This window comes from Peromyscus leucopus, chromosome 13, assembly GCF_004664715.2.
Source record: "Peromyscus leucopus breed LL Stock chromosome 13, UCI_PerLeu_2.1, whole genome shotgun sequence".
Classification (NCBI taxonomy): domain Eukaryota; kingdom Metazoa; phylum Chordata; class Mammalia; order Rodentia; family Cricetidae; genus Peromyscus; species Peromyscus leucopus.
In genome coordinates, this window is record NC_051074.1 from 42707597 (window position 1) to 42729297 (window position 21701).

The window sequence follows — 21701 nt, forward strand, 5'->3', positions numbered from 1 at the left end:
CAAAGGCCATATGGATGGGCTACCACCTAAGACAATGTTGATGTCTGAGGGCCATGCTGCCACCAGGGACAAACTAATCCAAGCGGTTTGTATTGTTACCCAAGGCCATGGTGATGTCCAGGCCCAAGCTGCAGCCAAGGGCCATGTGTAGGTCCATGGTCCAACTGCAGCAGGGGTCTGTGATGATATCTGTGCCCATGTTACCACCAGGGGCCATGGGATAGCTGGTCCCAGTGGCCTGGGCACAGAAGAATTGGTCCTGTCTCTCACTGGCTGCTTAAGAGGGATATCTGTCTCCCTCTGCTCTCAGAAAAGCTGGACCCAACTCTCAATGGCCCTGGTAGAACTGTCCCTGCCACCCTGGCCGCCACAAGTGTAGAGCTTGCTCCTGCATGAGGGAGAGCTGGCCCTGACCCTCATCTGAGTGGGCGGTCCTGGTAGAGGCCCAGACTGACTAATGTAACTACCACCCAGGCCAACATCTAGGGCTTGAGTTGGCCCACCCCAACATCTACACCATGTAGGACCTCCTGGAGCTCATGAAGGGACTGGTCCTGTGGCACCCTAGCTGCAGGATCTCCATGACTTGGGCAACAGCAGGATATTCAAGAAAAGTTTCAATGAGAATCCAGTATTGATGGTGTGACAGAAGCCCCAGAGGCATTGAACCAGCCCAACAATTCAGTGCAATGAACATTTGCAAGTAAAGCTGTTTGAGCAAAAAGGTATACTGAGTGACACCCAGCTCCCAAGGCCACTCCAACAGAAGAATATGTGATGGCAAGATAGGGAAGACAGAGGAGCAAATGTTTGTTTGTTTGTTTGTTTGTTTGTTTGTTTGTTTGTTCTTGGGGAGGATACAAGGGTAAAGGGTTGACATAGAAGGGTTCAGAAATTTGAATTTTCATTTGGAAACATTTTTAGAGAGAAAATGAAGGGAACTCCAGAGAGACTATTTATGTTCATTTCTCATATGATAACAAGCGTTATCATATGAGAAATTGAAATCTGAAATATTTACTTAATTGTCTTAAAATAATTACAACTGTTTTATAGTGCAGCCTAAGCTGGCCTCTCACCCATGATTCTCCTACCTCGGCCTCTTTAGCATATCCTACCATGGTATGCCTCCACAACTGGCTACGATAAAACTTTTTTTTTTTTTTTTGGTGTGTTTGGGGGGTTCAAGATAGGGTCTCACTATATAGCTCTGGCTGTCCTGGAACTCACTCTATAGACCAGGCTGGCCTTGAACTTACAGAGATCTGCCTGCCTCTGCCTCCTGAGTATTGGGATTAAAGGCATGTACCATCATATCCGGTCAACAATAAAAACTTTATATACTACCATTTATATCTTATGAAAAGTAAATACACTTTCCAAAACAGAATTTAAGAAATGAGTGAGAAGAGTGGTATTCTCTGAGCTCCCTTACACATTGGAACTGATAAGCAGCACTGTGGTTTGGGTTAGTCATCAATCAGATGGCGCAAAAAATACAGAAACATTCTCAAAAAAATGACTTTATTCTACTGAATGTTTTATAGACTGAGGAAAAGTAAGGAGAAAATGAACCCAAAATGTCAGAAATTTAACTGCCATTTTATTTTAATCTTTCAAAGTCAAACTTCTAATTTTATAAAAATTGGAATTCATTACAGATATGTTAGCACTGCAAAAGATAGTAAAATAAAGAAAAATCAAAGAAACTAAAATTTGCAAAAAAATTGTAATAATATACTTATGTAAACCTTTCCTTTTATAAAATTATATAATGACCATCTCCAAGGAATACACACAAATACATGTGTTCATACCTACATATACCCATAGACACACATATATCCCTACCTATTTATGTTAACATCTGGAAAAGACTGTAGTATGAAATATAACTAAATTAGATCAATAACATTACTAATTTTTCCATGTGTTCAAAAATCACTTTAAATATAATATACATACATTTTAGTCAGAATTCAAAGCATGGTATCTATTAACAAAATGATAAATTAAGAGTGAAAATGATCAGTGAATAAATATGCCTTTTTACTTTATCCAAAAGGCTGCATTTTAAATTTTTTCCCTATAAATTATAGCATTGAGATATGCAACAGACTAATAGTACTATGTAGGAGAACCCACTTTGTGGTTTTCTAGAAGGAACTTATCTACTGACTTTATTACAAAATACACTTGGTAATGAGCTAGATCACTGCACTCAACAGAATCTAATCATTTGTGGACTCATGAAATCTTTTCAGTTCTTTTTCAATTGTTAAGTATATAGGTGATTGGAAAATTGAATAGCTTCCTAGACAAAAGTCTACTAAGTGTAGAGAGACTGCGATAGAGAATAAGAAGGGCAAAGTCTAACAGACCATCTTGCACTGAAGAAGCCAAGCTTTCAACTAAAGAAAAAATCCTTTGAAATTAATGTTAGGGTGTAATTATAAATATTTTAACTGCAATAAATTATGGTCAATTTTTTAACATTCTTTTCAATGTTATAGAGATATCAAGAGTCTTATTTACTTTAATTCATGTGATAACCACATATAATTTTTTATCTTATTCTTAACAAAATTGGTTTCATGTCCCAGAGAAGAAAGTGTCATGAAATGGTAAGCATTCCATGTAGGCTGGATGCTTCCAGGAAAACAAAGATACAAAACCCTTATAAAGTCTACTACATAATCTGTAGTTGATCCATTCAGCAACAGTGTTGAATAATTTTGGTTTAATTCTGATTGGATTGATCAGTTCTCAGGGAAGGTATCATTTGTTGGAAAGAAGAGTAGACATTGTCTGGAGAATGATGTTGCAAAGAATAAACAAAGCCTACTTTAAGTGTTTTGTGAAAATTAATCAAAGTGAAACGATATAGATTATAGTGTTCTGTTTCATAATTTGGTTACATTACTTCCAAGGCTTCATATAAAAAGTATTCCTATTACACTACAAGCTAGAATTGTGTTCAAAAGTCTCACCAGAATCTGAACGTCTGTAGCCTGCTCTTGAACCATGTGAATTGCTTTGGCCAGATCTTCTTCTCCTTCTGGAATGCTGAAATTGTCATCTGGTATCTAGACAAGGGCAGGAAGAATGGACAGAAATGTCAAGTACCATACAGAATTCCCTGCTTATATGAAGGATACATTCTCAGACATGATGCAGATGTTTCAAACTGTGGTTAGTTCCCAACCTTACATATACAATTGTTCCCATATAAGCATGCAATAAAGTTTAATTTATAAAATGGGCACAATAAGAGACTAGTAATGATGATAATAGTAACATAACAATCATAACAACAGACTTCAATAAAGTCATTTAAAACTTACTCTTTATTTATGGGGTTTTCAGGACCAATTTTTGGACTATAGTTGACAATGGGCAACTAACAGCCAGAAATAGGGTACAATAATGAGCAGATCTCACACGGTCTCTTGCACTGAGGAAGTAAATTATACAACTAAATAAAAAGTATCATTTTTAATTAATGCTGATATGGAAACACAAGGGGACAAATCTACATGTCACTTCAGAATATTTCTTCCTAAATAATGCTTCCAAGAAATATACTCTATGTAGGACACTGTATGCTTCTAAAGATGACCTAAGTCTGTGTACTAACAAGTTTCTCGCCTGTCAAGGTCACAGTCCATGCTCACTTCCACAATTTAGTTCAGTTTCTGACATCTAAAAGTGACTTTACATCCATGTCTCAGAAGCAATGAATTAAAGGAAATTTCTGGGACAGGAGCATGTTTTCCAGAACTAAAATTAGGATAGATGAAAGCAGAAGCCTGACCTCCAACTGGTACTGGCAATCTGGAGTCCCTGTTAAAAGCAAACTGAACAATGGGAAAAAGTTCCATACAGGAATGACCATCTATGAGGCCACAGACAAGGGAGGTGACAGGACTGAACCTAAATGGTGAGGGGGAACCAGAACAGGCAGATGTCCCACCCAGTGTAAGTGTTTAAACAGTATTCCCCAACTCATTCATAATCAGCCAATAGCTAACTTTTGTTCCACACATAGTTCATCTTAAAGTACTTATATATTCCAGAAAATTAGACAAACCAGTAATATGAATGACTACAGTGAACTCACTGAGATATAAATTAACAAGTTACCTCTTCATATTCACAGTCATCTTCAGAAGCATCAGTTATGGTGACCTCTGAGTATTTTGTCAAGTTTAAATGCAAAAAAAGTGGAATAATGTTATTATACTAAAGTTACTTGACCTCAATTACAGTATTGGATCTAATTGCTTCAATATGAGATGTGTAAATACACATAATTTAATTTTCAACCTGTTTTCTCCATAAAGCCTCTAATTTTAGATATAAAGTATCTCAACCAGTATTTTATAACATTAAGTACATGAAAAACTACACTCATATATGTTTGCATGATTATTACCTAGTAATTTCCAGTTTGAATTTAAGAATCTTTATAAAATTATAGAGGATCGTTACAATAGTAAGAAGTAGAAAGGCTGGGTGGGCACTCAGTGGGTAGAGTGTGTCTCACTCAAGCATGAGAACCCAAGTCCAGCGACTCAGGACCCACATAAGCAGACAGGATGGGATGCTCCAAGGCCGGCTAGCTGGCAGAGGCAGCAGTGAACAATTGTTCCCCTCTCCAAAATGATAAAGTGGGACAAATGCCTGAGGTTGTCCTAGGATCTTCATACCATAGCATGAATATGCCTGAACTTACACACAGGAACACACAAACACATCTGCACATACGTGTGTGCATGCATTCATATGAAGATAAATACAAAAATCGTAAATTTTTCTAATTATCTGAAGCAAAACTGAACTTTCAAAAGCTTCTAAATATTCATAATGTCACATGACTCTTTGGTTAAAGGACTGTAAGTGAACAGCACAATAAGCACACCAGTACTTAGAAATAAGTAAACATATTACGATGTTTTCATGAGTAAAACTTAAATCTCTACTCTTGAAATACATATAGGTTTCTAATTAAGTTTCTCTAATTTTTATCATATATAAACTAGCATAGCAATCATACACAGAAATTCACTGCACCTCTGTTCACAACAGCCAAAAGACAGGAACAGCTTAGATGTCCATTTACACGGACTGATAAAGACAATGTGAATCATCTACATGCACAGTGGAATTCTGTTCAGCTATAAAGAAGAAAAACGTCATTTGTAGGAAAATGGAACTGAAGGTCATCATATTAAGAGACTCAGAAGGGCAAGTGCTGCGTGTTTTCATTCATATGAGAAATCTACATATTATATTATACCCAATAAATTCATATATACATGATGCCAAAGTAGACAGTATTAGTGGGAGGATGGAACCAGAGAGCTATACAGGAAGGACTGTGAAGCAGGGTACATGATATACACGTATAAAACGTCATAATGAAGCAAACTACTGTGTATGCTAACTAAAGCAATCACTTTTTAAAATGTAGCTACATGAGGCAAATGCTTTGTCTTAGTTACTTTTCTGTCACTGTGATAAAACACCGTCACCAAGGCAACTTTTAGAAGGAAGCACTTATTTTATCTTCTAGTTGCAGAGGGTTAAAGTCCACAAAGGTAAAGAGAAGGCCGCAAACAGGCATGGAGGCTGGAGCAGGATGCAGGCACTAGAAGGCCACAAACAGGCATGGAGGCTGGAGCAGGACGCGGGCACTCCCATCTTGAACCACAGCACACAGCAGAGAGCAACCGGAAATGGTCTTAAAGGTCGCCTCCAGTGACATACTTCCCCCCAAAAGACGTGCTTCCTAAGCCTCCCTAAACAGTGCCATCAACTGGAGGTCAAGGCTTCCAATACATAAGCCTATGAGGGACATTATTGTCATTCAAACCACCACATGCATTAATTTCTCATCTGTATGCCCTAGATATATGTATCAAAGTTTTACGTGTACAACTTGAATGTAGGCAATTTATATTGTCAATCATATTTCGATCAAGCTTGCAAAAGGAACAATTAACATTTGTTATGTCACAGATCCTGAAGGTCAAGAAAATGTGAGCTACTTAGCTGGATGATTCTGAGGATCAACCATGATGACCCAATCAAGGTGACAGATGGCAGTCATCTGAAACCTGAGCTAAGGCAGCAGTATGTACTTATAGGACAGCTGACTGACACTGTCTCACTGTTGGATGAAGGCCTTTGTTTAGTCTTCATGTGATTTTTCTCCACAGACATAATAGCTAAGCTTACTTCAGAATTGATAATCAATGATGAGGAAGCCACAACATTTTTATCACCAAGCCTCAAGCCACAAGTTCAATATCTTAAAGGTTGTACAAGGCAGGGCAAGTATGTTCAGTATACGAGGACTAGTGAAAAGCAAAACCTGCTAGGGGTATAGCTTAGTGGGATATGGCTTGCCAAGCATGCATGAGGTCCTAGGATCTATCCCCAGAACCTCAAAAACAGAACATGAATTCCAGGAGGCAGGATCATTGCTTATCATGTTACCCAGCTAGGAAACTACCTTATATGCTTTCAAGAAACCTAGAAAAGGAAATATGTGAGAAAATCATTTAGAATGTTCCCTAGGCTACAGTAAATGCTATACATCTATTTTTTTATTCCTCACTGTAGAAAGAGATGATCATCTAAGAAGAAATCTTTGCTCATTGGTTAAGGGAAAAGGATAAATAAAACCAATCTAGGTTTCCCTCCAGTTCTAGACTTGCATTTTCTGATACATTTTTATTTACTTAAATAAAATTCCCTGGGGGTTACTCCAAGGTGATTTCAATACCAGTCTCTTGTCAATCAGCCTCCAGAAAATAATGTCATTCTTCCCACTTGTACATGACGAATTCCAAAACAAGGTAAATATTCTAAAATCCTCTGTACAGACTTTAAAAGTTACAAATGAGCACACACTGTCTATGTGTAGAATAAATGCAAAAAGTGGGTTATTAACGTGGTGATAGAGAAATGAAGATGTGGTTTGTCCTCAGAGCACTGGTAATATCAGGTAACACTTGGAAGTCTCATCCAGCAAATGTTCTTGGCTATAACTTTTAATTATGAAGAACATATTGCTTCCTCACAATAAAAAAAATGACAGAGTATATGAAAAATACTATTTCATTAAGCATGGAAGTGTTTCCCATGGAGTACAGTGATGTTTATTTTCAAAATGACCGTTTGAGATTGAATATCCCAGTCATGTCTAAGATGAAAGTTAAGAAATAGAAATTAAGAGATTTCCTAGGGAATCACATGGCTATAAGTGACAGAGACAAGTTTCTTGTATCTAATGCCAAGAATTTTCTATCCTATCACTCTGTTTTTACACTGGCACAATAAGAATACAGGGTTTATTAACATCTTAGATAATATAAGTACAAAATTTGTTTTCAATATCCTAGGAAATGAACTCACATATTTGTTTTCCAAATCTCAGTGGCACCTTACCAGCAGCTAAATAAAATCATTTATACAGCTCAATTTGAAGACCACAGAGGAGAAAAAAAATTATAAAACAGCTAGAGGGTATAGAGCTGATCGTTAATTTAACCAAGGCCAAATGATTAGTAAGAAGAAAAATCAAATACAGAACAAAGTGCCCAAAAGAGGAGCTGCTATACTCTCTGACTGATACCTTTAAGTATCCACAACATGATCTGTGCAGAAGAGCTTCCCAGAGCAACTCATCTCTAAAGTGGTGGTGAGGTGTTCTTCAAAAAGCAGCTGAACTATTTATGGTGTAGATATTTGTATGCATCTGTTGTCTGGATATCTAGCAACACATGACCAATGCACAAGCTAATACTAAATGATTCTGTGGCAACTTACAAATGTGCATGTCACTGGAAATACAGAACTCAGTGAACGTGAAAATTGGAGGAGAAAGGGAAACAGAAATACACAGCAGCGTAGTACACCAGGAGGATCTCAAAGACTTAAACTCAAAACCACAGGCTTAACTCTAACCTCACCAGTGCCTGGGGTGAAGATGGGTTTGTAGCCAGATGCGAATTCCTGATCCTTCCTATGAAAACAGATAACCTGCCCGGCACATGAAAGTGTTTTCTGTTTCCAATGCCTCAGAGGTTCTCACAAAGAGAATGCACTGTATCCACACACTGGTCCTCTCAACCCTTGGGACAGCCTGAGAAATGAAGAAGAATCTGATGGAGTATCACCAGTAAAAGGAATTTTGGAAAACATCTCTCTGGAGAGCAATGTTGCAAGGGTGAAGAGAGGCAAGTCGTGGACAACCTTCTGCAAGGAAAAAATAACACTCAGCTTCTTTCACTGAGCAACCTTCTCACCTGTGACCTACTCTCTCCGGAGAGCCCGTGTTTTAGAAAACACCCACACACAATTACGCTCTTCGTGATTTGTACGCAGAGCTATTTTCCAATGGGAAAAATAAGTCAGCATTTAGACCCAAATTGTTTTAATGATGCCAAGCTGGCTCTGAGCAGTTCAAACGTTTCTACCCGCTATCTGCCCACGACTCTTCCAAACAAGAGAACAGTAAAGTTGCACTCCAGATCCAGATCTCATTTTCCACCTTTTCTATTGCCCTGGGCTCGAGCCCCTGCCTTTCTGGGCCCTCACATCTGCAGAGCCTCAGTCTATAGCCTCTTCTTGCTCTTGTCCTTTCGATGGCTATCCCTTCCTGCCTACATCCACGGCATCTTGCACCTCCAGGCCAGATTCTCTATCCTACAGCTGCAGCCTAGTTAGACTGCAGCGCCCACTCGGCCGCATCTTCACATTTCTAGGAGGGATTTAGGGACGTCGAATTTTACAGTATGAAACACTCCCTGATAGTCACCACTTCTGGTCTCTAAATGCAAATGCTGGTCTCCAAACTAGCAGAATCTGCCTTAGATCCTTATATTGTGGATCCCCTTAGAAGATGGGCCAGCATTTATAATGCATACACTGAAAGTACCATGGAACACTGGCACTATCCCAGTACCACAGAAGACACAACTCCATGACCAAATGCCTCCGAGGGACATTTCGGCTGGACTAACAACAGATATGACAGCCTGAGTGGGTCTCAAGTATGTTCTTGTGCAAATGGATCAATGAACAATTTGCAGCTATGAGCAATAAACTTCTCCACTTACAAGACCCATCCACTGCCACACTTGTAGGTAGGGATTATGGCCAGCAGCATCTTTAGAGAGAACCAGAATGAGATATCGCTAATTAGGCTTTCCATGATTTCCCAGAGTTGTAGACAGAAATCACTTTGCAATCTTTGCCATCTTCTCAGAGCCAATGCTCACAGAAGCAATAAAAAAAAAAATCTAACCTGGATCCTCCCTCACTAACATTTTATTTACCAAACAGGAAAGGTACTATAAGTAACAAATATCACTGTCATCTTTCTCTTATGAATACGAGCCTAAATAAAGTTAACTGAGAAATATAGAGGACAACTAATCGGCATTCCTATTATCATAGTCTCACGGCTGTTTACTTCTGGCAGTCTTTACCAACAAGTCTTCATGAGTCCTCTGAATCATTAGCATCATATACACAAAGCTAGTACCAACTCAATGGACTTAGCAAGAATGGAAAGCTACTGGCCACTCTGGTACAAGGCAGCTGTATCATATCTTCTGCTCAGAGCTGAAGTAACTGTCGGTCACATGTAAAATGCATAGTGACTGTATTTCCAGTGACATGGTGGTGGTAGTATATGGGCCTTTGTAATTTGTAAGCCAGGAGACACAAAGACAGGGCCTCTGTACACTCTTCTTCTATCTGAACTTTTTGGTTTTTTGTTTTTGAGCCTCACTATGTAGCTTTGGCTACCCTGGAACTGCCAACCCCCCTGCTTTATTCAGCACTCTGAGGGCTGTGATTGTGGGCAGATGTCAGCATACTTAGCAGTATCTGAAAATGCAATGGTCAGAAGTCAAGATAATCGTGTATAAGTTTGCTTCTCCAATTATAGTCCTCAGACCTGTAGCATCTTGGGAGCTTGTTAGCCACAAAGAAACTCGGTGCTCACCTGGACTTACTGTATTAAACTCATCATGTAAGATTCATGGGTGAGTCATTAAAGTTAACACAGACTACAGGACACAGAACAAAATAGCTGTTCTCTCTAAACAGCCCATGATATTAATACATGTAATATTGAGCATGCTGGATTTAGTAATAGGGCTGTTGGCCTAGAGTCTACGTTCAGGTTGTCAAATCTTTTTATTTGGATATATGTAAGAAATTCTAGTAACCAAACACAAACTTTCTGATGATAATTGGAAGTACATTACTTGAGTAAATAGAAATGTGTTAAATGTTTCACAAATACATTTTACAGTCATAAAATTTCAGTGCATATCATTTTATAAACTCAGAAACAGGTGTTATCTGGAGGAATTTTTAAAGAAAGGAATAAAGGAAGGGATAGACAGAGAAGCCTGTCCTTATCTTAGCTATTATATTCGCTACTTCTTTTTAGTTACTCAATTAGCATTTTTTTGACAAAACAATAAAATGTTTAAAAAACTATAATAAAAAGCAACAGTGATAGAATTTTCATTTAAGTGAAAGTTATCAGTGAATGTCACTCCAACAGTGAGGCGCTTTGCACAGACAACAGGCATCTTAGATGAGACACCCGTCTAATGCTACAGCATTGTTCCGGGGTAGGAATCCTTCATTTTGCAGCTGTAGACACTGGGTCTGTATCCAGAGCTGAAGAGGATGCAAAGCCTCACATCTACTTCATCCAGTCATGAGAAACTGCTGCTGGGACCATGGGAACTTCATCTACATAGCCTAAGATGCTAAATTCTTACTGTTGGACTACACAGAAAGGCACAATGTTAACCACCAATCAGGGACTGGAGTTAGGAGAGGAAGATGAGCCCTCAATGCTTCTCTTTCCTAGAGTGCGCATTTCATTTTCCTTCTTGGGAGAGGGTTTTGGTTTTGACAAATAACGCCAAAATCAATGAACCTTTAGCTCACTTAGTACAAACTCCTTCCTGCCTGCCTCTGACAATTGAAACTGGGAACTCCTAAAGACCCACACCTTATTAAGCAGCCCTTAGTCACTACTATGACTAAAGAGCCACCAAACCGTGACTTTAAAAGTACCAGTGACAACCACCACCAGCCTTTCTGTCCGAGTTTGGTAGACAACTACTTGGCCCAGCATATTTTATAATATTGTAACTATTTTCCTAACAAGAAGTTCTATGAGGAATCCATGTACTCCTTGACTAGATTTCTCAATGTTGTGATGACCGCAAAGAACCACATCGTGTCTGCTGCCAGCACACCCTGAAAAAGTATAAAACACAGAAGCAATTCCATCATGAAGCCCTTCGCAGGAGGAAGAAGAGTCACTGCTAACAACCAGCAGGTAACAGGAAGGACCACTGCAGTCTTAGGATGTTTCTCCTGAACACCTTCCCTAAGCCATAACAAAACACTGAGGCCCATATTAATGGAAGCATTTTCCACATTGTCCTAAGTGGCCTCTGATACTGTAATGGAGCGCTAGCTAACCTTTTGGCTGGGAGAAAAAAGTTTGATTGGGCTTACAGGTCACTGTCAATTGACGGAAGACAGGGCAGGGAAGGAAAGCAGGAACATGAAGCAGGAACCACGGAGGAACATTGCTTGTAGGATTGCTTCTCTGGCTTGCTCAGCTACCTTTCTTATAAAGCAAAGGCCTGCAGGACTAGAGATGGCACCACGCACAGTAGGATGGGTCTGCCTGCATCAGTTAGCAATCAAGAAAATGCCCTGTAGACATGGCCATGGAACAAATGATCTAGACAATTCTCAACTGAGGTTCCCTCTTTCCATGTATACACATTGGCAACTGGTTAGGGCTTCTGTTGCTGTGATGAAACACCATGACCTCCTTGGGGGAGGAAAGGGTTTATTAAGCTTACACATATTCATCTCTGTTCATCTAAGGAAATCAGAACAGGAACTCAAACGGGGAAGGAACTGGGAGGCAGGAGCTGATGCAAAGACCATGGAGGGGTGCTGTTCCCTGGCTTGCTTATTATGCTTGTTCAGCCTGCTTTCTTAGAGAACCCAGAACCACCAAGCCCAGGCATGGCCCCACCCACAATGGGCTGGGCCCTCTCCCATCAATCGCCAACCAAGCCCTACAGGCTTACCCACATACAACTCAGTTGTTGTTGTTTTTTTTTCACAGTCAAGTCTTCTGAAAACATTTTCTTAATTGAAGTTCCCTCCTCTCAGATGACTTTAGCTTGTATCAAGCTGACATACAACTTTCTAGCACAACAACTGAAATTATGACACTAATGATGAGTCCTGCTTATGTGTCTGGTTTGAGCCACATTAGTCTACACACGTTCCCTGTGTCCGGATGTTTAAGAAGAATAGCAAATGATTTCCTGGAGAATACAAGCAACCTCTTCTAAAGGCCTTTGTCAATACTGGTAGGTCATTATCCAGTACCAGAAATATGATATGAACTATAAGGGAAATCTGGGCAAAAATGTACTAACTTAGAGGTAATTACACATATATGCAAGGTAAAGGACACTGGAATTCTGATTCACTTATGCAAACTATAATTTCTATTTATCCACTGAAGCAACTGAAGAGCCATAGACTTTAAATCCAGGAAAGTCTCACTTCGCCAACTAGCATAATTGCCTTACAAAACAATGTCAAATAACATTATACTGTCAACTTCTAATTATGCATGTGAAGAGAGCCCAGGGATACAAGGATAATTGGCATTTACAATTAATCCTCAAACTTCATTTTGACTAATAGTAAAGCCTTTCCCATGACTAAATCTCTTCCCTCAACACTGAATGTAACACAATCGACTAGTTGGATGTTTGACTTTGCTATCCCCTGGCTATCCTTCAGTTGAAACATGAAATAGTAATCAGTCAACCATGAAGAGGTGGAAGAAACACACAGAAGCGACATAATTAACGAATTTGATAATAAATTCCTGAAAATTAGATTTGCTTACGCTTGCAACTGTGACTTAAAGCCTTTCTTGTAAGATCTGTGTATAACATATGAACTCACAGAGAGTTTGGCAGAACACACAAGACCTGTACAGCTTCAAGCCAGATGGGAAAGAAAAGTAGACTCGGGGTTCCAACCCTCACCAAGAAGCTATCTGCAACTGATACGGGTTGGCAAGGGAAAAATCAGTTTTTGTCAATGGTTTCACTGGGTGATACCACATTCCACATTCCAGATCAGGCCTAGTGTCTGGAGTAGCTTCAAAACACAAAATGAACTCAGAGGTATCTTTGTAGGCATTTTGTTTCATTTTGGTTTTTGCCTGTTTGTTTTGAATTTCATTTTTGTGGGGGTTTTTTTTGGGGGGGGAGGTTGCTGTTTTTTATTATTTGTGGATTTTCTTTCTTATTTTTGTTTTTGTTTGGGGGGAACCATAAAATTGGGTGAGGAGGGAGATGGGCAGGATCTGGGAGAAGATGCAGAAGGAGATAAACATGATCAAAACATATTGTATTAAAAACGTTAATTAAGACAAGATGGGTGTGTAAACCGAAGCATGTTGCAGTCTTAATTCAGTGTTCTTCTGGAAAATTCCATAAATCTGATTTTCTTGTTTAAAGTTTCATTGTGTAAGAATCCTGCATTTATTTTACAAATATAATCTTCGAAATGTTATCAAACTATCAGTGCCATGTTGATAACTAAACTATGTCTAGAGAAATCATTTTCATGATGACAAAAATTTCACAAATGTTTTGTTGGAATTCACCAGCAAGGACACTGGAAAATCTTAGACTTGGTGCAGATGAACTCAGAAATTATAACTTGAATTATTTTTTTTTAACTTTAAAGAGAACCTTCTGGAACAGACAGCCTGTTTGAGCTATGAAAACAGACAATAAAGACTCAATTATAACACTAAGGCACCTACATATTTTATTTATTAAATCGATTTCAAGGTATTCAAACTTCCATCCTATAAAAATCATTTTGTATCCAATATAATACTGCATGTTTTCTTTAACTTTTCTACTCACTTCTGTGTGACTCCCTAAAATATGGATATATAACTGAGCCTGCTAAAGCTCACAAGAATGGACCACTGTTGGATCTATGAGATCTTAAATTAAGACACCAGGGATTATAACTGTACAGAAAAATAAAGGGAGATGTTTACTGTCTTTGACAGCTTTATGGATAGCCATCTTTCTTTTATCTTCTGAAAGAAAGAGTTACGTGGCTCTTATTTAACAAACACTGCACGTTAATCCAGAATAATTAATGCACCTATCTAGAGGAGGGACGTGTAAGGCCTTACAAAAATTAGTGAACCTAATTATAGGCATAACACTGTTCAACTTTTCTGGTACCTCCCATCATAACTGCTCATCATGACCTGTTGCTTTCTTCCCAGTATGTGTCAGCTCATTCCACCAACGTTTAGTAGCCCAGTGGCGGGGGCGGGAGAATATTTCACCAGTGTTTCCACTCAAGAGCCCAAACCAAAACCACTAAAGAAGGTAGCCAGCCTTACAGGGGCGAATTATTTAGGACTGCACAATTGGACTCCCTTACAAGACCATGAGTACTGTCTGGGCTTCATTCTTTAAAGCCCAGAGGCATAGATCTCCCTTAATCTGTCTTGAAGATGGGAAGTTATTCCGAAGGTATTCTGAGGACTTTTTATTTATTTGTTTGTTTATCTATCTATCTATCTATCTATCTATCTATCTATCTATCTATCTATCTATCTATTTTGGACAACCACTAAATCGTAGGAGAACTGACTCAGTTCCCTGAGGCGCCTCGATGTCCCCAACAGCCCTCCATCCCACAGGTCACCAGTGTGAGGGACCTGGTCCTGGGAAGGCTTCCCTGTGCTCAGGATCACGATCACAGAGGAACCTACACCCCTAGCAGGACTTCCGCGGGCGGCTGGGGTGAGAAGGACTCCGCCGGGGCGTCGCACCGACACGGCACCCGATGGATGGGGCGGTCCGCGGGCGCCCCCCGGAGGGTGCCCCGCGCGCGGGCCCCGTGCGTCCCCGTCACCGGCGGCCACCAGAAGGATACGCTCCAGGTAGTAGGCACCATCGGCGGACACCGGCTCCGCCGCCGCCGCCGCCTCTGTGTTGCCCGAGGACGACAAGCCAATGCCCAGCGCCTCCTCCAGCACCCGCAGCTGCGGGACCCCACGCGGAGCAGCCATCCCCGCAGCCGGGACCACGGTGCCCCCACGCTGCTCTACAGTGCCCCACGGTGCCACCACCGACCCGACCGGTGTGGCAGCTCTCGCGAGACCTCGGGACCCTTCACCCCCCCTCTCTAGCCAACAACCCGAGGAGCCTAGCCCTCTGCGTGTCCGCGGTTACTACAGCAACGCATTGCCTAGTTACCCACACGACGCCCCGCGCCGCTTGTAGCGGAGACCGAAGGCCACTGACTCAGGGGCTTAGATGATGATTTTTTTCACCCAGGCTACTTGTTGGGGTTTTGGGGGTTTGCTTGGTTTGGCCTTTTGCTTTGACGCCGTTCTTTCTCGCTTCTTTTTCTTCATGGCTTTCCTTTTCTCACGCCAAACATCAGTCCTCAATTTTTAGATGGGTAGAGAACCCCAAATGTTTCCAGTGGGGGCAGCCAGCCTGGTCTACAAAGTGAGTTCCAGGAAAGGCGCACAAAACTACACAGAGAAACCCTGTCTCGAAAAACCAAAATAAAAAAATAAATAAATAAAAAATAAAGAAAAGGAAAAGAAAGGGGAGAATACTCCTCTCTCCAACTAGAAGAAGGAGGGGTGAGTTCTAGAAACCATTATTGGCCTAATGAGGAGCTGCCCAGAGTCCCTCAGACCCTTAGCGATGAAGGATGGGGGTGTTCACCTGTATTACACCCTTTCTAGCAATCTTTTAATTCATGTATGTGGGCATCTGTTTTGACTTTGGCCTCATACGCACGGACTTGGAATAGTCCCCAGTCGCATCAAATTATAGCATTGATTTTTGCTGAGGTAAACCCACGTCCATAAAAATTATGAGCTACCTATGACCCTAACATGAAGTTTTTACATGATATTTGGGCTAGAAAATGTAGTTAAGCGCTAAATGTGCTTCCTCTGGGTTCCGGAAGGGGGCAAGGAGGAAGGGGAGGAGATAAATGGGAGAAAGAGACAGAGAAGAGACAGAGGTGAGGGAGGGGGAAGGGAGAGAATTAACTGATTTGTCCAGTTATGTGTCTTACTGCTGTGGCTGGAACTTAGTGTTTATATAGTGTATGCAATCAGGCATCATTAAGGCCACTTTTCTTTCAGGTTCTTCTTATTCTACATTGCTTGATGGAACTCCAGTTGGTAACTACATAAAAGCTCCCATTTATTAAAAGAGAGACAGACAGACAGAGAAAGACGGGGAGGAAGAGGGACAAGCAGAGAGGAGAGAGAGGGAAACTGGTAACTTCCTAGGGGGCGATTGAGACCCCCAGTGTTGGAAGCCGGAACTAAACAAGAGCCCATTTCCATCATGACTTAGCTCTGTCCACACCACTCACTGCCTGTAGGCCTCAGCCTCCTCATTTGTAAGCTGAGGATAATGTCCCCTACCTCAAATGGTTGCTATTAGCTGTAAATCAACAAAGCATTAGGAACCCATTCAGAGCATACAGCAATAAGAAATATGAGCTGTTTCTTTTAAACATGTTTGTCTTGGTTTTGAGTTTTAGAACACAGGACACAATGATGTTTAAACAGCTCAAGTCGCTGTCATTTTCTCACATCAAACATTCTGAGTGCTCATTAAATGCATGGAACTGAAAATACAGAAGAGGAATTCTGAAAATGGGCATCCATTGACGTATAGGGAGTCTACTCTTCATTTCCAAGGAAGCATGACCTCAGCTATCAACATGCTTAGCTGTAAACAGAGCCTTGAAAAGTGACCTGGGTAGTCAGGGCCATGCACTGTTGATGTCTAGAAGGGCAAGTAGAAACATGAGACCGACAGGGAGCTTCTAATGTTTAGTTTATTTTATCTGCTACAAAGTTTCTGTTGTCTTTGAACATAGTGTGTCCTCTTCTACAGACACCTTGATATCCAAGCTCTTCCTCATTGTCTTAGGTAAATTAAGCTTCCTGGACTACATTCTGTTTTTCCTTTTATTTATTTATTTATTTATTTATTTATTTATTTATTTATTCATTTTATTAAATGTTCTATTCCTTTTACATACCAACCACAGATCCACCTCTCCTCCCTCCTCCTGCCCTGCCAGCCTCCCCCCACAACCCACCTCCCATTCCCACCTCCTCCAAGGCAAGATCTCCCATGGAGAGTCAGCAGAGCCTGGTACAGTCTCTTATAAAGACTTTTAAAATCTATCTACCTAGGTATAGAGTAAATGGCGGTGGGGGGGGAGTAAAATATATAAAGAGTTCTTTCCCAGTACTTAGCAGGCAGAGGCAGATGGAGCTCTGTGAGTTTGAGGACAGACTGGTCTACAGAGTGAGTTCCAGGACAACCAGGGCTGTTACACAGAGAAATCTTGTCCAAAAAAAAGTTCTTATCATTTCTGATATATCAGATATTTTCTGTAAATAATGTAAGTAAAATTTGCTTAAATATTGTGACTGTGATGAGCCCAAATTGAATATTTGTAAAGAGCTTAATATATAAGAATTGCTATATGGTAAAGCACAATTTTTTTAGAAATAGGACTTGAATATAAGATACAGTTTAACAGAATCATGAAATACAAAGTATAGCCAGTATTAACTATATAAGATAGAGAAGTCAGAGATACTTGTCAAAAAGTCTGGATATGAAAAAAAGGTATTTTACACCCCAAAAGAGAAAATTTATGAGTCTCATTATGTCAGGCTTCCAAATAACCAAGGTATTAATTGAGTTACTAATCCATTTATGTCCGTGTAATAGATTTCAAATTATAAACTCACCCAAGATCTGTCGCCTACTACAATTGAAAGTATGTTCCACAGAGACCTGATCATTAATGTTTCAAAAATTTCAAATTAAAAGAAGTTTTAGCATTTGTGTAAGTTCTTTGATATCTATAATGGATAAACTATGTTTTAAAGAACAATTTGTTAAAATAAATTTAACAAACAAAAAAATAATGCTTTCAGATTTTAGAAAAAGAAGGAATCTGTGACGACTGCTACTCTCTTAGAAGTCCTCTGTCTTTGCAAAGAATGCATTTGAAAGCTGCCTTGCTGTGTTTTGGAATTGCTAGTCTGTAGATACTACTTTCATTTAAAGGGAGTGGGAAAAGCTTACTAAGAGAACACACACACATACACACACACACACACACACACACACACAGACCTTTAGATTACAATAGTGGTTTGAATTATGATATATTTTTATCCTGTAGATGTTCTTTTGCGGGGGGGGGGTATATTTTACATGCTTCCTTAAAGTGGGGATGGAAAAAAAAAAAGAAGCCAAATGCCTTAGCATTTTGATGAATGAGCAGGAAACTACTTTTTGCTTTGACTGTGCTCCCAAAAGAGGTAAACAAAGAAAACAGCAGAGACAGTCAAAATGAAGCAACAATTACAAAGGACAGCAAATGTAATCTCCTCCCCGCCTAAATGCTCCATTTATGCAAAAGTGAAATTATTTTTAAAAGCAAAACCAGAAAGCAATCTGGCAATGAATACACTCTGCACGTGTATAGTTTCAAAGCAGAGAATACTCACATGCAAATATGTTGCAAAGTACAATTCAATTATCAAAGATAATGGCATTCATTTGCTACCAATACAGCCCAAGCCATTTATTGATGCACCTTTTTATACAAGTAGCTTTCTTATTTTCTTTCAGAATCTCACATTAAGTGGTAGTCAGGTTTAGGATTTCTGAATTCATGGAAATAGTAGCAATTGTGCTGAAAAATTATCATTTTTTTTCAAGAACACATGGCACATTTTGCCATCTTACACTAGCATCCATTTGAAAATCCATTCCTCCCATAATCTTTCACTGTGTGATTGAAACAGAGTCAGTCACTTCTCAGTGGTGAGTAGCACCTGACACAAGCTTAACCCAAAAGAACTTCTCATTTCTTTTGGCTACAGCAAGACCCTCTGATTTCCAATATAATTCCTGGCTTCTAGTACTTTCAAATTAAAAGGCATAAGGGCTTCATGGAAAAAAATAGCTGATTCTAGGCTTTGCCCAGGGAGGTACAAAAGGACTCAGGAGAAACTTCACAGTACCAGAAAGTTTTTAAAAAGTCTCTCCTGCTACAAAGAAAAAAATAATCACAATGATGGAGCATTATCAAAAAGATACAGCCATCCATTGAAGGAGCTACAAGGGGCAAAGTTGGGCCAACTGTTAATAAAATAGTGTTGAAATATAAGCCAAAGTACAAAATTAATATCTGAGTCCATGCTGTTATTAGTAAGTGCTTAAACAAATAAATGAGAGATGAAAAAACAGCCAATAAAGAACAACTACCAAAAAAGTAAATAAATCCGTACAAACACAAAATTGGGAACCATAAATATAACAAAAGGTCAGTAAGGAAAAGAAAAAGCCTGAACAAAGCCATATGACACTAGAAGTCTACAAAAATACCATTGACTTTGTTTTGTGTTGGTCATTTGCTGCTGTGTATGGCGCCTACCCTTAAGTGTGGTTAATATACCCAGAGAGACTTCATTGGTGAGAACTAATTTTGCCTTTGTAAGCTGATGTTAATTGGAGGTAACTTCATGGTCGGGATGTCACTGTGCACTTTTAAATTGTGGGTTATACATAGCAAGTCCTACAGAAAACAGTATAGTAATGTTGAGGGATTTGTGGCTTACAGTTTTAAGATACTACTGTAAATAAAAGCAGGTACATACACATACACACATAATATATATCATCTACATATATGATATAATATATACCACTGTAAATAAATGCAGATACATATATATATATATATAAAACCTACATGTGATAATCTTTGTGTTTATTAAATTCAGTCTTTTTTAATATCTTTTTTTTAAAGATTTAATTATTTATTATGTATACAGCATGTATGACTGCAGGCCAGAAGAGGGCACCAGATCTCACTACAGATGGTTGTGAGCCACCATGTGGTTGCTGGGAATTGAACTCAGGACCTCTGAAAGAGCAGCCAGTGCTCTTAACCTCTGAGCCATATCTCCAGCCCCTTAATATCTTTTATACATGTTCTTCCATATTTTTCTCCATGTTCATGTGCGGCACACGTGGCCCCTCTGTGTTCTTTTAGATTCACGCAGAATAAGCCGGATGACATGTATGCAGTCTCTCTAATCACCTATGTAATATGTAGGTGTAGCATGTTCTGACCATGGTGTTTTAATCACAGCAACAGAGAATTAACTAAGACAGCAGGTCGAGGAGCTCACAGTGTGACTGAGTAAACAGTGTTCCTTGCTCTCTGGAGGAGGAGGACTAGTTCATTTTCTGTGTCCTCTAATGTTTCCTGTTTTCTCCAAAAGTGGAGGGCTTTTGACCTTCTCTTGGTTTCCATGCAATAAATGCAAGCCTCTGCTTGTGTCCATGTCCTGTGGCCTTCTACATCACCCTTGTAGCATGATGTCCTGTGGCCTTCTACATCACCCTTGTAGCATGATGTCCTGTGGCCTTCTACATCACCCTTGTAGCATGATGTCCTGTGGCCTTCTACATCACCCTTGTAGCATGATGTCCTGTGGCCTTCTACATCACCTTTGTAGCATGATGTCCTGTGGCCTTCTACATCATCCTTGTAGCATGCAAGAGGCTATCACAAATATGATGTTCATGCTGTTAGTTGCTTCCCACGTAATTCAGGTCTTATGTTCTGGTCCATGAGTCTCACATCTTCTTCTGTATCTTTGAAACTGAGCAAACTAAGTTTGTTTTCAGGTAGGAAAAAATCTCTGAGGTTTTGTACTTCATAGAACCCTATATATCAAAAGGAACACCTGTTTTACAAATTTGGGGTGACATATTTGTCTTTTCACCTTTTTCTTTTTCATATGTAAAAATACTTTATAGAAATTTTTCATTCAATTTGAATTTAAAAACTTATGTTTGTAATAGTTGGATTTTATTCTCTGATGTATGTATACAGGAGAAACTGTATTTAACTCCCCATGTAATGTAACCGTGAATACTACTGTAATAAAATCCATATATAAAAAGCTTTAATTAACAAATTTCTATAATATAGTTTATGCTTAATATTTTTCCTTAACAAACAGTGAAGCAAGTGTTGTCACTCTTACGCTTATTGCTATTTAAATTTATAATATTTAAAATCTTTTATTTTTTCCCCATGTTTCCTAAATTTATACATTGTCATAAGCCTACATCTAACAATTCGATTAGAAACATTTTTTACATTTATTTTCTTGTGATTGGCCTGGATATAGTTTGCAATGGGAAGTTTCAGTTAATTATGTCTACATTTTTCTCATATATTTTTCAGGACTTATGATTTTACTATCTAGTCAAATCTTAAGTCACATAAATACCTTCCTTGAAATAATTCTTGAATATTACTCAGTTTTTGTTTTCCATCTTAGGACTTTAATTCACTTATAGTTCAGTTTCCTGTAAAAGAAAAAGTAGATCCCTTTTTTCCCAGGCAATTGGTCAATGATGCCAAAAATCTTTTTAAAAACAAACTCACCTTCTCACTAAAAACATCATTATGCCAATTTT

General features: G+C 39.3%; 1 protein-coding gene across 2 annotated transcripts in view; it reads right to left on the reverse strand.

Annotated features, from left to right (window-relative positions):
• Window positions 1-15274, reverse strand: part of Spag16 (sperm associated antigen 16) — an 836224-nt gene extending 820950 nt beyond the window's left edge. For both annotated transcript variants that reach the window (XM_037210300.1, XM_028870040.2), the window contains exons 1-3: window positions 15067-15274; window positions 4144-4190; window positions 2991-3086 (exon numbers count right to left, since the gene is read on the reverse strand). In XM_037210300.1, coding sequence (XP_037066195.1) covers window positions 2991-3086; window positions 4144-4190; window positions 15067-15202 — 279 coding nt within the window. In that variant the 5' untranslated portion in view covers window positions 15203-15274. The remainder of the gene's footprint in view (window positions 1-2990; window positions 3087-4143; window positions 4191-15066) is intronic.
• Window positions 15275-21701: the final 6427 nt, after the last annotated feature.